General features: G+C 38.7%; 1 protein-coding gene across 2 annotated transcripts in view; it reads right to left on the bottom strand.

The window, feature by feature from the left end:
• OLA1 (Obg-like ATPase 1) overlaps nucleotides 1-13,075 on the bottom strand; it is a 98,466-nt gene that overhangs the window by 80,371 nt on the left and 5,020 nt on the right. The window contains exon 3 of one of the 2 annotated variants that reach the window (XM_017735678.1): nucleotides 6,295-6,422. The exons of the other annotated variant lie outside the window; for it this stretch is intronic. Coding sequence (XP_017591167.1) covers nucleotides 6,295-6,422 — 128 coding nt within the window. The remainder of the gene's footprint in view (nucleotides 1-6,294; nucleotides 6,423-13,075) is intronic. 2 annotated transcript variants of the gene reach the window in all.

The raw sequence follows: 13,075 nt of genomic DNA, 5'->3' as shown, positions 1-13,075 counted from the left end.
ACTAGACAGCATTAGCTCTCCAAGATGGCTTAAATCTAGTACACAACACCAATGACAACTCCATGTGTTTCCCTGCAAGAAATCTTGTGTCAATGCAGTATGTCTAGAGAATAAGTCTTCAATGACTCATTGTCTCTTCAAATCCCTTTTTTATCAAGTGTTTTGTGGGGTCTTTTTGCCTCAAACTGAATACGGTGTTCAAACAAAAAAAAAAAAAAAAAAAAAGTTTATTCCAACACACTTCCTTTTGCTTCAGTTATCTAAAAGGGGAATGAAGACTCGTATGCTTATGGAATTCCCCTCTAGAACATTGCTTGCCACAGAGCTTAACTTCACCTGCTTTGAGAAGGGACTGTACCCAGCCTCGCTCATCACCACAGAATGTGGTACAGTACCAAGAGGGTTGCAAAGGCCTGATGAGATGCAGCCAGGGATCATTCACTACATGTGCATTCTGCTTCTGCCTGCAGGTACAAAACTGCTGCTGTAGGGAGGAGATCTACATGAATAAAAGCTCCGAAGTAAAACACAGCTAAGCGACCTCTGAAAAACCCTCCTCTCCTGCAACAAAAGCATTTCTTTAAATGAGGAAAAGCTAATGATAAGCAAATTTGTATCCATCTCCATAAACTTGTTAATAGCCTCCCTTCCTTTTCAAAACAGTAGGCTTAGTATCTGAATATGGAAAGGTAAAATTCAAAGACAGGTTACACATGGCCTAGGACAATCACCACTAGTTCGTTTATTTCTGTGACCTGATACCCTGAAATTGCAACATGCAATGCAAGAACAGTCATGCAAATATAAATTATTTCACTTTTGGTGATGATTTTGCTAAAAGGAGTAGAGGAATGCCATTTTCCTAACTCTGTGAACAGAAAAATCTCCTATGCAAAGCCTTTTCTCAAAATCAAAACACTGTACAATATTTAACCAAAAAAAATCCTGAACAAACAAAACTACAAACAAAAAAACCCTAAGCATTAGGTTAATACACAGACACAACTGCCTGTTTAATTTGAAAGCTTTCACAATTTCTGGATTTAATATGGAGAAGTTACTGAAAGCCAACTGAAAGTTTAGCTGAACTGTGAGCCACTCCAAATATTTTATTACACTTTAATTCAGTTACTCTAACAATAAATAAGAAGAGAAAATTTCAATAGGAACTATCATCTACTCAAATAGAATGCATGATACATTTTGATTGTGTAACACTAACAAGTTTAATATGTGTGAACTATTTTTAAACTTCAGTGGCTTAGGAGTGAAAGGTTTGTATCTGTAAAGAGGCAACCCTTTTTTAACAGGTGTCAATTACACTTAGTAATAAATATAAATATAAAACAAAACCAAAGCATCTTCAAAAAATTGAACAAAAATATGTCAAAGACAATCATTTTTTTAAAGACAGATATGTTTACATCAGTTCAAGGTGAATTTTGACCCATTATAAAGATGAAAAAACAGCTTCAGATATTAGAAGTGACACAGCCAAGCTAAACTGAGCCACTGTGATTCCCAAAGCACAGAACACACATGCTGAAAAGGATGAGATGTAACTCATACTTTGTTCACTGAAATGCTAGTGCAGTGGAGTGTGGCTAAGTGATATCCTCACATCCCTCCTCTCAGTAGTAGTTGGATTTCAGGAGCAGCAATCAGCAGGTATGATTTCTTGTTAGAGAATATGGGGGGAAAATGCATCATGCCTCAAGTATATAAAAGCTACAGATGATTAGCATCTTTATATAGAAAATAGAACATTTTTATAGAAAGTCAAAAAAAGTGAAAAAGGATGACGTATCTTAGTTAAATAACTTTATCATCACTTTGATTTTTGCAGGCAAATCAAAATACTGGCAGTATTACTGCAAGTTGCCATTAACACTCATGATGGTAAAAAATAAAATTAAGTCAACTTGATTTCAAATTCTGAGCAAAAATCTGCAAAAATATTGTCAAACTCAGTTTTGATTGGTGCTTTTTTCAAGTAAGAATAAACTACTCATCTGACATGATTCATAGCTATCAAAGCTTTAAATAATGACAAAACAGCTTTAGAAGTTACCTAAAACCCTGAAGGAAGCGGAACCAGGAGGTGTACTAAACACTTCCAGTTTTAACAAACATAAAACTGGAGTAAAAGCAATTAAAGCTTTCTAGGAACCCATTCATATTGGTCACACCAGTCACTTCTGTAAGACTGCAGGGGATGTTTACCTAGCTTCATAGTTCTTTCACTCTTATCACAAAGAACAAGATTTCACGGATTATCAGTTACCAAACTCCCAAGCCTGCTGCTAAAAGGCAGCTGGAGCTCCTCTGCTGTGAAGTCAGAGCACTTCCAGAGGAGCAAAGCAGGAGCTTCCCAGCCCTCCTTGCCCACACTCCCCCAGCACCACAGGCAGCTCACACCATCCTCTGCAGGACTGGCACACCAGGGGATGGCACAGGTGAGCTCTCAGGTTCTTCCACAAAACCCAGTGTTGCCTGCCGTACTTCAAACATTTGGCATCCCACCTTAATGGTTTTTATTAATTGAAAAGGAGAGTTTGATAGCAAAGTACTTTTACAGACAAGCTTCCTCCCAATCTCTGTACCTTTGAAGAGAACGACTGGATTTCATTAAAGAAACTAAAAATAAGAGAAAAATGTGAAACATATTTTCTAGAAAACTAGGACTGCAGAATATCAGTGGGAAGAGAAATTCAAAAACATGAAGGGCTCTGGATGTTTAACATCCAGTACGTTCAAAAACTTGACAGAGCTACTATAGCAGGGACTAAATACTGATATCTACCATTTTCCTCACTGAAGCACTGTTTAAGCGTAATTTGTAAATTTACACTTGTAACAAAGTTTCCATTTATAGTTCACCATACAAAGAAAGTAATTTTCTACAAGTACTTGCAACAGGTCTGCCATAAAAGTTGAAAGGTGGTTAAAGCCATGAAACTGTGGAAGAAACACTACCATAACCTTCAAACAGCCTGCCTTCTGTCACTACAAAAAACATTGCTGCCTCAGTTAAAACTGCAGTACACCTGAAACATGGAGAATAGAACTGTCAGAAATGTTTCTAATTAAACCGTGAAACTTGGAAGATTAACAAAGCTGTAAGTACCTTAAGCACATGTCAGGTTACTATGGGACTGCAAACACCATTATCCAGGACAGACAACCATTTCAAAATTTCATCCCCCATTCACTCAGTCAGTAAGCAAGGAAGTATACCTGTCTCAGGTTTTCATAACTGGATGTGGCCAGAAGTAAATGACACCCTTACCCCTAAGAAACTGGTATAACCAGTTTCTTTTTAATTTTTCTTTAATTCTTTTTAATTTTTCTTTGTAAGTGTATGGAGACCAACTGGTTTAGTTTAAATACCACTAAATCATTTTCAGTTTGTGCACTTTTACAGAAAAAAACCCAAATAAAGTATCAAAACCCAAGAATGGATTGCTCCATTCTGCAAGAGGAAGACATAATTGCCTTGTTTGCTGAGCTAAGAGAGTCTACTTCATACTGTCACTAATCATGTATAAAAATACAGTGGTGCTCAACACAAACCTACCTCTCCTTTTACTTGTCCTATTACCCTACCATGTGTGGTTGCCATGTGTCGCCTGTTTCTTCGCACATATTAAAATATACTTTAGACATATAAACAATGTTTTTATTGATTTAATGAAAACCACTTCTCTCAGGAGAAGGAACAGTATAACAAGGATATGGAAACTTGAAGGCTGAAAATTCACAGCCATTTCAAGATGGGGGGACTGTCTCTTTTAAATGAAGTAAGGAAAGTAGAGAATTAGCCAGGTGGAAACAGACCGCATTTGTCCTCATCTTTATGCCATGTAAGAGCTCACCTGTGTGCCTTGTGGTGGATCAACTGATAGGCAACATCCTTCTCCAAAAAACATCTCAGAACACAAAGAGGTAACAACAGTGTATTCTGTTATGGAAGCTAAAAAAACCCACAAATAAACCTTCTGTCCTAAAGGAAACACAGTTTAACGCATCCTCAGCAAATAAAGAAAACGGGATCAAAACCTTTAGCCTAGAATTATAAAATACCTTTGGTGAGCTACCCAAAGTTTGTCTCATCATACTCAACAAAAGCTCTCCTTTCTTGTCAAGCCACTTCCTTGCCTATTGTTACCTTAATTAATATGACTTGGTTAATTCTCAAACTGCTTACTGCAAAATTACCAACTGAGCCAAGCTAAGTCAAAGTCTAACAAGCTTTTCTTCAATATACTCAGGCACAATATACAAATGCACAACGAGCTGCTTCTTAGTCTAACAAGCTTTTCTTCAATATACTCAGGCATGCAGAGCTTGAAGTTTAGAGCACAAATGCACACCGAGCTGCTTCTGACTTCCTGCCTGGCATCCATAAATAAGAAAAAGACCAATTCTCTGAAGGACTCTGCTTCCCATGCTGGCCATTACCACAGGCAGTAGCAGTGACAATGGCCAGCATGACAGCATAAAGATGGGGAGCAACACTTTCAGTGAAAGTGTTGAAAATTTGTTCCAGAGATTTGTTCCAAAGGTGAAAATTTATTCCAGATCAAATCAAAATGAAAACAAACACTAAATTTTTCATGCTTTGAAAATGCACAGTCCCCAGCTGTCGCAATGACCGCCACTGACCACTGCCCAGGCTAGCTCCTGCGGTATGCGACAGGAGCGCGGAGCAGCTGGAGGCTCTTGGCTTTAAAGCTGTTCCTCAGGAGCTCAGCTCTGCCCAGGGGAGCTGAACCTCCAGGCACAGTGGGGATGGCTTAACTGGGGACCAATAGAAATCTCTAAGAGAGGGATGTGGACGAGGATAGACATTTCCTTGGGCCAATAGCCCCAAGGGTACGAGGGGGAAAGGGACCACATGCCCCAATGGGGCATCGAGGTTTAGGGGATTTCCAAAGGGGGAGGTATCTAGAGGGGTAGGGTCTCGGGGGATTGATGGGGACCATATAAGGGTAAATTGGGAGGTTTCAGATGTTGGACACTGAACCTTCGGGAACAACAGGAGGGGTTTGGGTGATTGATAGCGAAAGAGCTAGAACAAGGGGAGGAGAACAACCATGTAGGGAGCACCGGGGGAGAGGCTTGGATCTGGGGGAAACCAACTGGGAATAGGAGTGGGGAAGGTAGGGATGAACCATTGGGGTACAGAAAACTTATATAAAAATACAATAAAGGTATCGCATCACCACACCCAGATCAGTTCCTGCCACAGCTCTTCTTACCAAGATTTTATCATTATCTTCTCTTCATCTTCAGCAACACCTTCTTTCCAGCTTGCTGGCATACAAGTCTCACCCTCCAGTCCCCTACTGTTACTAAAAAAAAATACCCTAAGGTATTTTGCCGTGTCCTGCAGCCATAGGGAGGAGGAGAAAAGATCCAGCAGGCAGGAATTGTGCAGCAAGATTGATTTATTTAATTATTTTACAAACTCTTTTATAGACTTTTTTCTTCATAGTCTAATTGGACAAAGGACCAGCCACCCCTTGGGGGTGATTGGCTAAAATCCTAAAACATCCATTGTCAAAATATTTTTCTACTATACCATAAACAAGACTTTTCAAGGCTGCAGGTGTTTGGTTGTTTACATAACTCTGCTACCTCTTCTGTGAGAGAGAAAAGTCTCTCACGGACTTAGAAAATAGCAAGAAAATCCTTGCTAGCAGCATTTTTGTATCCACACCCTACCTCTTGCCCTTGAATAGCAGCAGCTAGCCTGAGTTCTTTTTAAGCCACTTTCTACTGTGACTGCAGAGATTCAGTGTTCAGTGCCCACCCATCAGGCTGAAAACTGACAGCTGGTTTCAGGGCACTGGTTCCCAAAGATACACAGTCCATCAGGAACTTGGACCAAACCCTGGTAAAAGCAACAAACTTCATTCTCTCAGGAACTGGAAAGTTTAAGGATTCACAAAAGCAGCAGATTTCTACTTCCATTTCTGTCTTTTACTAACATATTCCATTCCTCTTTCTTCATGAAATTAAATAAACTGCCATGCACTGCTGGCAAAAGAAAACAACACATCATTACTGCAGATTTCCCAGTTTAAGTCTTCAGCACAATGCTAATGAAGAAAGGTGTACCTGTTAGATAGCAGAGGATGAGGCTTGGCTGGAAAACCTAAGACAGACCTGATGGCTTTGAATTGAATGGTAAAGGTTAAAACTGTAACGGATATTTGCTCCACAGTTATTAATTACAGTACAACAATGCTGTCCTTAAGCTAGAAAAAACAGATAAATAAGTTTACATACGCATCAGATGAAAGATCCCATCACAGGCGTTTATGTGAGACAAGAAGGAATTTCCTAAGCCTTGTCCAGTGTGGGCTCCTTTCACAAGGCCAGCAATATCCACCACATTCAGAAAAGCTGGAATTTTGCTGAAATATAAAAGTCAAATGTTTCCTTACTAAAGCATATTAGCCAAAATTTTGGGCACAGAAATAAATTCAGAACATGAAAATCCAACACTTCTTTTTTTTGGAACAAGTTAAACATCACAGTATGGAATGTGTAAGACAAAATTCCTCCCATTGTATGTAAAACACCCATTCTCTAAGTTCTCTGTAAATATTTATGCAAAATTAAGTAAACTAGTTTTGAAATGTGGAATCATACAGACAACTATACAATAATCGAGCAGGCCTGGAAGACTGAGGCATAGATATATCATGTGTAGTGCACAGCTTTCCCAGGACCAAAGGGTAAGACACAAAAGGCCATTGTGCTCTGCTATTGCACACCTCTAAGGTTACCATTTAGTTCAGCAAGTTATGCAACTTTCTCAGAAGACAAGAGCAGGGGTTTTTTTAATACACTGGTGATTAAACTAGCAGTGATCAGGGTTATGCAAACAATTTGGAAAAAAGGCAGATAAGTTAAGGTGGTATTATAATGTAAACAGCTGTGATGTTTTCCACCAGACTGAACAGCAAATGGTTAAGCAGACATGTTCATGTGACATTTTATACAGCAACAGAATAGACATTAAGTTCAAATTAGCTGAGAAAAACAGAAAAAAAACAGAAAAAAATTTATAAACTTCAAACCTTCTATCCTCCAGAAATCCTCAGCTTGTTTTTAAATGAACAAATAACTTAGTGGCATTAAACTTTACATGTACACCCTAAACCAAATTACTTCTCAAAATCCAGGTGAGTTGGAAAAAAACCCAAGAAACCACTAAAACCTTGTGATATGGCATTGACTAAAAGCACCTTCATATGTTCTATGCAAATGATATCATCATCATGAACAGTGGCAGAGAGAACCACACTGAAATGCTGCAAATCCCTCACTTGTGAAAGACCAGAAACCACACACCACAGCCTCACGATCTCCAGCTTGATGGCTTCAAAATAAGTAGCTGGAACAGCAGTTCATTCCCATCAAACACTTTATCACCATCACATTTCATTAGCACTGTGCTAGGACTACCACAACAGCTCACTGTTTGTTTCACTGGCAGTAAGTATAGCGGCAAACACCCAAACCCACGGCTTGCACAGCCCCACCAAGAGGGGTGAGACACACCCTAGAGCCGGCATGAGCGGATAGAGCTGAGTTGGAAAGCGGAGTGTTCTGTTCTGCGGTGAGTGCTCTTCAACACCAGATTCAAATCCAAAGATATAAATTCTGTGGTCTACCTTAAGATGCCTTTTCCAAAGACCTACCACTGCAGTGCTGCTCACAGACAGAAACAACCACAAAGGTGGGAATGAGGGCTAGGAATGACCCAGCCAGCCCTTACAGAAACCCTCTCTGAGCACTATTACACTTCTGAAATCTTTACTGTCCACAGCCCAAAATGAGCTTTATTTTTATCAGTGTCACAACATGCTGATAAATACGTTTTTTCAAATACTGAAATATATGACAAGACTGCTGTCAAATCTGTAACAGCAGGAAACTCCACCAGCAGGAAAATCACCCTTCTCTCCTTATGCCAGTGCCTGGTATGGCAGCTATAGTCCAGACAGAAAAAAAAGTAGTTACAGAAATCTATGGATCATTGTCTCTGCTCAGAGCAACTGACTTAGGTAGAACAAAACACAATTTCAACTTTTTTTCTTTGGTGCTACCCCACTTCCCTTTGACTGTAAGTAACACATATCAGCAGATGTCCTTCCTCACTTCAAATCAACTCCCTAATTTGGGAAGAGATGATTCACTAGAATCTGAGTATGGAACATCAATTATTTCTGGAAAAGTGGTTGACCTAAAGGTTTTGTTTTCAATCTTGCTCTAACATTTCCAAAGAAAAATTATTTCTTTCAAGTAAAATAATTTCACAATACAAGATCTGGACAAAATCTTTTTGTTTACCAAGGGGAAGTTCAAAGTGTCACTAAACCTGTCAGGTGTAATAAATTAGGAACTTAATGACATGTTTCATATAATTAATATCTTTGTGACGTACTTAGAAAGAAGCAATTATGTAACATGATACAATAAGTTACTTTAACTCAGGTACACAGTTATGTTGACTTTAAACTTCACTAGGCCCATGAAAAGAAGGGCTCATCCTTAGGAAGACAGATACTGTGTGCTGCAAGTTAATGCCGTGGAATGCAGTCAAAAGAACATGACTGTCCCACTATCTTTTTTTTTTTTTTTTTTTTTTTTTACACAAACTCAGAAACAGCAAATCCTTATTTAAGGCACTAGCAATAGTAACTCGCAGTCTGAAGACAGAAGCGAGTACCTATTAGTGCATTAATCCTTTTGCCTGTCACAAAGAGAACCAACATACTTCAAAAGAAACCTCAGCAACTTCCCAGTCTTTGGTTTTTGACGCTCACTCAAAAGCAAGACAGAAAAATGCCACTCTGTAAAGCCCTTCTCCATTGTAATTTTAAACTGTGTTTTAAGGAAAACAAAGGTGGTGTAAGGAAGGTTCTATGCTCCCCTCTCACCTTTCTGGTAGGATTAACTTCCTGGCCAGTCATCAGAACAATTCACACTTTCACTACAAAGATGCCACATTAGAGCAAGACAGATACCTTCATATGCAAATGGTCACTCTATCACCAGAATCAACCTCATTTGCTACACAATGGAAAGAAAACCCCCGCACATTTCTTTCACAGTTGAGTAATACAAGCAAGAGTCCTTTGAAGTATGTGGGCTTCCAGGGCGCTTTCTCACCTTCACTTCGGGTATCACAAAGCTCACGTTCCAAGCAAATTAAAAGAATCCCCACTGGCAGACACCTTCCCAGGTCTAAATTTGTTTCATCATAGAAAGATGAATACACAGAAAAGCAGAAAAAGGCACAAGCTAGTCACACTTGCCTGTACTCTGAAGGACAAAGAGTAAACATTATGAAACGAAATAAACAGAGAACACTGCACAGAATGGGGGGAAAGCACCGTGTATCTTGAATATGGTTTATTGAAGACTTAACTGCATTTTGCTTTTCTTTTTTCTCCTCCTCTAAACAAATTAATTTCCATTTCCTAGGATTCATTAGTCAGCATTAGCATAATGTCACTGAGCCTCAAACGATCATCAGGAACAGGTGGCATCAACTGATCATTTGTACAAATCAGTGCAACACCAAGCTACCATAAAGCACGTCACAAGGATTTATAATATGAAACAGAACACCAAGTCCAGAAGTATCTCTATATTTTAACCACAGGTATAATCCTTGGGCAGGGGTTTTTTATCCCACTTTGAAAAACAGCAGCACTGCGTTTGTGTTAGTGTGCTACCTTCACTGTATGAGCAACCATGCAGTAAAGAGCACAAGACTCACTGGGCCAGACAAAGTACAGTTCTGCAGTCTGGTGGTTAGGGCACTTCAGGAGTAAGAGGCTTATGTATCCATAGGGTTACATATTGTGCAGGGGGTGAAGCTTTTTTTTCACTAACTTAGTTTTTTCACAAACTTAGTTTCAAATTCATTGTTTCAAATTTCAGTCCAAACCAGTTACTTAAACAGGAGGAGTTTCTTTACCTGATCTCTTTGTCCAGTACAGCAGTTGTGAATGGATTAATGCAACCAGTTACTTTCTTGCTTCTAAAATGTATATACATACAGTATCTGGAATTTGTTGTGCATAATTTTTTTTCCAAAATTTGAGGGGAAGAGGCATACATTTATTTCTTGAGTTTCCACAAATAATTGCTTTGTTGAAAAAACTCACAGTCAGCACACACCTGAAGCTGTGACTTCAACTGAAACATGATAACTGAAATGCTGTTTCTCTCCCTGGATTTTCACTCTTCTAGGTTTCCACAGTCTCTCTTCTTCAATGAAACCAAAATCCCATTAGTTTCTCTGCAGCATTTAATACAGTTTACTTAAATTTCACCTCCACCAGGAAACCCTGGAAAGCCACATGACAACTTCATTCAACTAAAGCTTCAACTAAATTCAAACGCAGTAGTTTTCCAGCAAGCCTTGATGATAATACTCATAACACACTCGCTTTTTACTCATTTCTTCAATAGTTCAAGAAATTTCTCTCAACTCAAACTCTACCTGATCCTAGGTCCCACAACCAAGAAGGCCAGATTCTTCAGTATGAAGGTAAAATGTCCAGCTCCCCTTTCTCTTCGGTAAAGCCAAATGTATTACTCATCTCCTGCTTCCCGCACAGGCTCTTCTGCCTTTAAAAGCAGCTACGTTAAGTCTGTTAGAAAAGAGAAATTCTTCCTCCTTCCCGAAAATTCATACAACTTCAGTCAGAGTCATCTGTTAGCATTCACAAATGACCTGAAGTAAATGTAGCAACATAGAAAGAGAACATGTATATTGTGACAACCTCTTTAAGAGCCATTCAACTCTGTCTGTCCTCACTGCTATTTTTGGCTCATTTCCAAACAGTTCAGTCCTTCCCTCTTCCAGGAGACTGTACTCCCTATTACAACTCCTGCAATCAATCTTGCAAGCAGTTTTGACCAATGTAAGCAAAATCCCTCACTGGACAGTTAAAAGAATCTGCTTCCAATGAACTAGGTACTGCAGATGAACCCTGGCCATTTCTATACAAGAATGATTTCATTAATAGCATTTTATCCACGGTACTGACAAACAAGACTTGAACCTAACAGCACATGAACCAGAAGTGAAATATCTGCTAATTAAATTGCCCTTATATGAATTATAACAAGGTAAGAGATTCAATGTGGATTACAACACATACTCCATGTCCTGTACATACCAAACACCTGCATTCTCAAACTATTCAGTAAGTTATCACACCAACAAAATACAACTAATTAAATTTTGCCTTCTCCCATCAGGCAGAAAAGATGGCTCAAGTCACCATTACTTAAGGTTTTTCATTCACTGCTGGCAAATATGCAGTGCTAGAACATGCATCACAGCCCAGCTGATTTAAGCAGGCTCAGAACAAACTGAAGAACAGGCAAACTTAGTAACACCTAAGGAAAAATAACATTAACAACAGGATATAGTTACCAATTTTCAGTCATTTTCTGTAAAGAAATGGAATTCTTTTACAGATGATGATATGTTAGATTTACATCCTGCTAAGTTATTGATCTCTCACTCTGAAACTACAGGTGGTTTCCATTTATGTAAATGTTCCTCTTAAACATAGATTAAGTCCCACATGATGTCCCTCAGAAAGTCCCACTGCTGATCTGGATTCTACAAAATGCTTTCCAGCAACTGATTACATAATTTTGACTTTAAAACTTTATCACGTACCTGAGTACGCTATCCTACAATGAGTTCAAGGGAACTTTCATTTAATATTGCAGACTTTCATGATCTAGACAGCAATGGGACTAACTCAGATTTAGTACAGTAACCATCATTTGAGCACTAAAGATCAGAATGAATGAATTTTATTGTCTGCAATGCAAAAAAACAAATCAAAGCAATCTGCTGACAAAAAGGATCGAGATCCTCAACTATAATGGACAGTGCTAGACTTGAAGAGGGGTAGTTGCAATTTAGATATTATCCTCCTTGGAGATAACCAAAATTGCTTTAAATTTTAAGTTTGAAAAGGACATCCAAGATAGATTAGAAATAGTCTAGGTGAAATAGAAATGTTTGTGGTTGCAATAAGCTTTGTGTTTGTGAATGCATGTGTGCAAGGCAACTCACAGGTGAAAACAAGGAATGAAACAAATACTGACAACTTTTTAAGTAGTTTGATTCATCCTCTCTTGACTCACTCCTGCTTATAACCTCATTTGACTTTAAGCAAGGGAGGAACCAGAAACACCACACTTTAACATCACTTTTTTTATTAATATTTTCAGACAGATTGATTTCGATCAGCCAATGCAGTCTTTGGGTGTAATTACTTACAGTTAGGCTGTAGGTTAATTACCTTAGGCTTACTGTGCTTCTTCCTGAGCACTTCTTTTACTCATGTAGCTTGGAGTAAAGTAGAAAAAATGCAAATAATTGCAGTGAGGAGATTATTGGGGCACAAAATAAATCAAATAAAGAGGAAATTGCAGTTTCCTCCACCACCTCAGTGAAACTCATTCTGAGGCTGGACTCCAGAGTCACCTGAGGCACATCTCCTGGTCAGGCACAGCACACTACAGCTGTGGCAATAGGCAGGAGGACATGTGAGCTAAGAGTGGTGGGTACATGCACCCAGAGGCTTTCAAGCTATTTGTGAGTTAGGACACAAATCACTGTTCAAATTACATGAGTTTGACATACTTACACTAAAAAAAATATTTTTAGGTTTAAGGTGATTAAGCAGCATTTTAATTAAATTTAGAACAAAAATACACAAGAAAATAGCTTCATCAAAGCTTTTATTAAGTTACTAAAATTTCTTCAGTTGCACTATATACACAGCTCTTTTTTTTGTGAGATACCCATCACTCCTAAACACACGACGTCCCATAAAATATTAACTCAGTTAACAGAGCAACTGTTTCTGGCTTCCGTGTCGTAATTGTCATGTCAGGAGCTACTTGTTGAGATGAAAAACATCTCTTTTCCATTACAAAATTAGCAAACCTCATCCTCTGCTACCTACTTAGGATTCATAAATTAGGTGGGGGGGAAATACACCTTTCTGCTTTA

Source organism: Corvus brachyrhynchos, unplaced genomic scaffold (assembly GCF_000691975.1).
Source record: "Corvus brachyrhynchos isolate BGI_N302 unplaced genomic scaffold, ASM69197v1 scaffold255, whole genome shotgun sequence".
Lineage (NCBI taxonomy): Eukaryota > Metazoa > Chordata > Aves > Passeriformes > Corvidae > Corvus > Corvus brachyrhynchos.
This window is presented reverse-complemented; position numbering and strand designations above follow the sequence as displayed.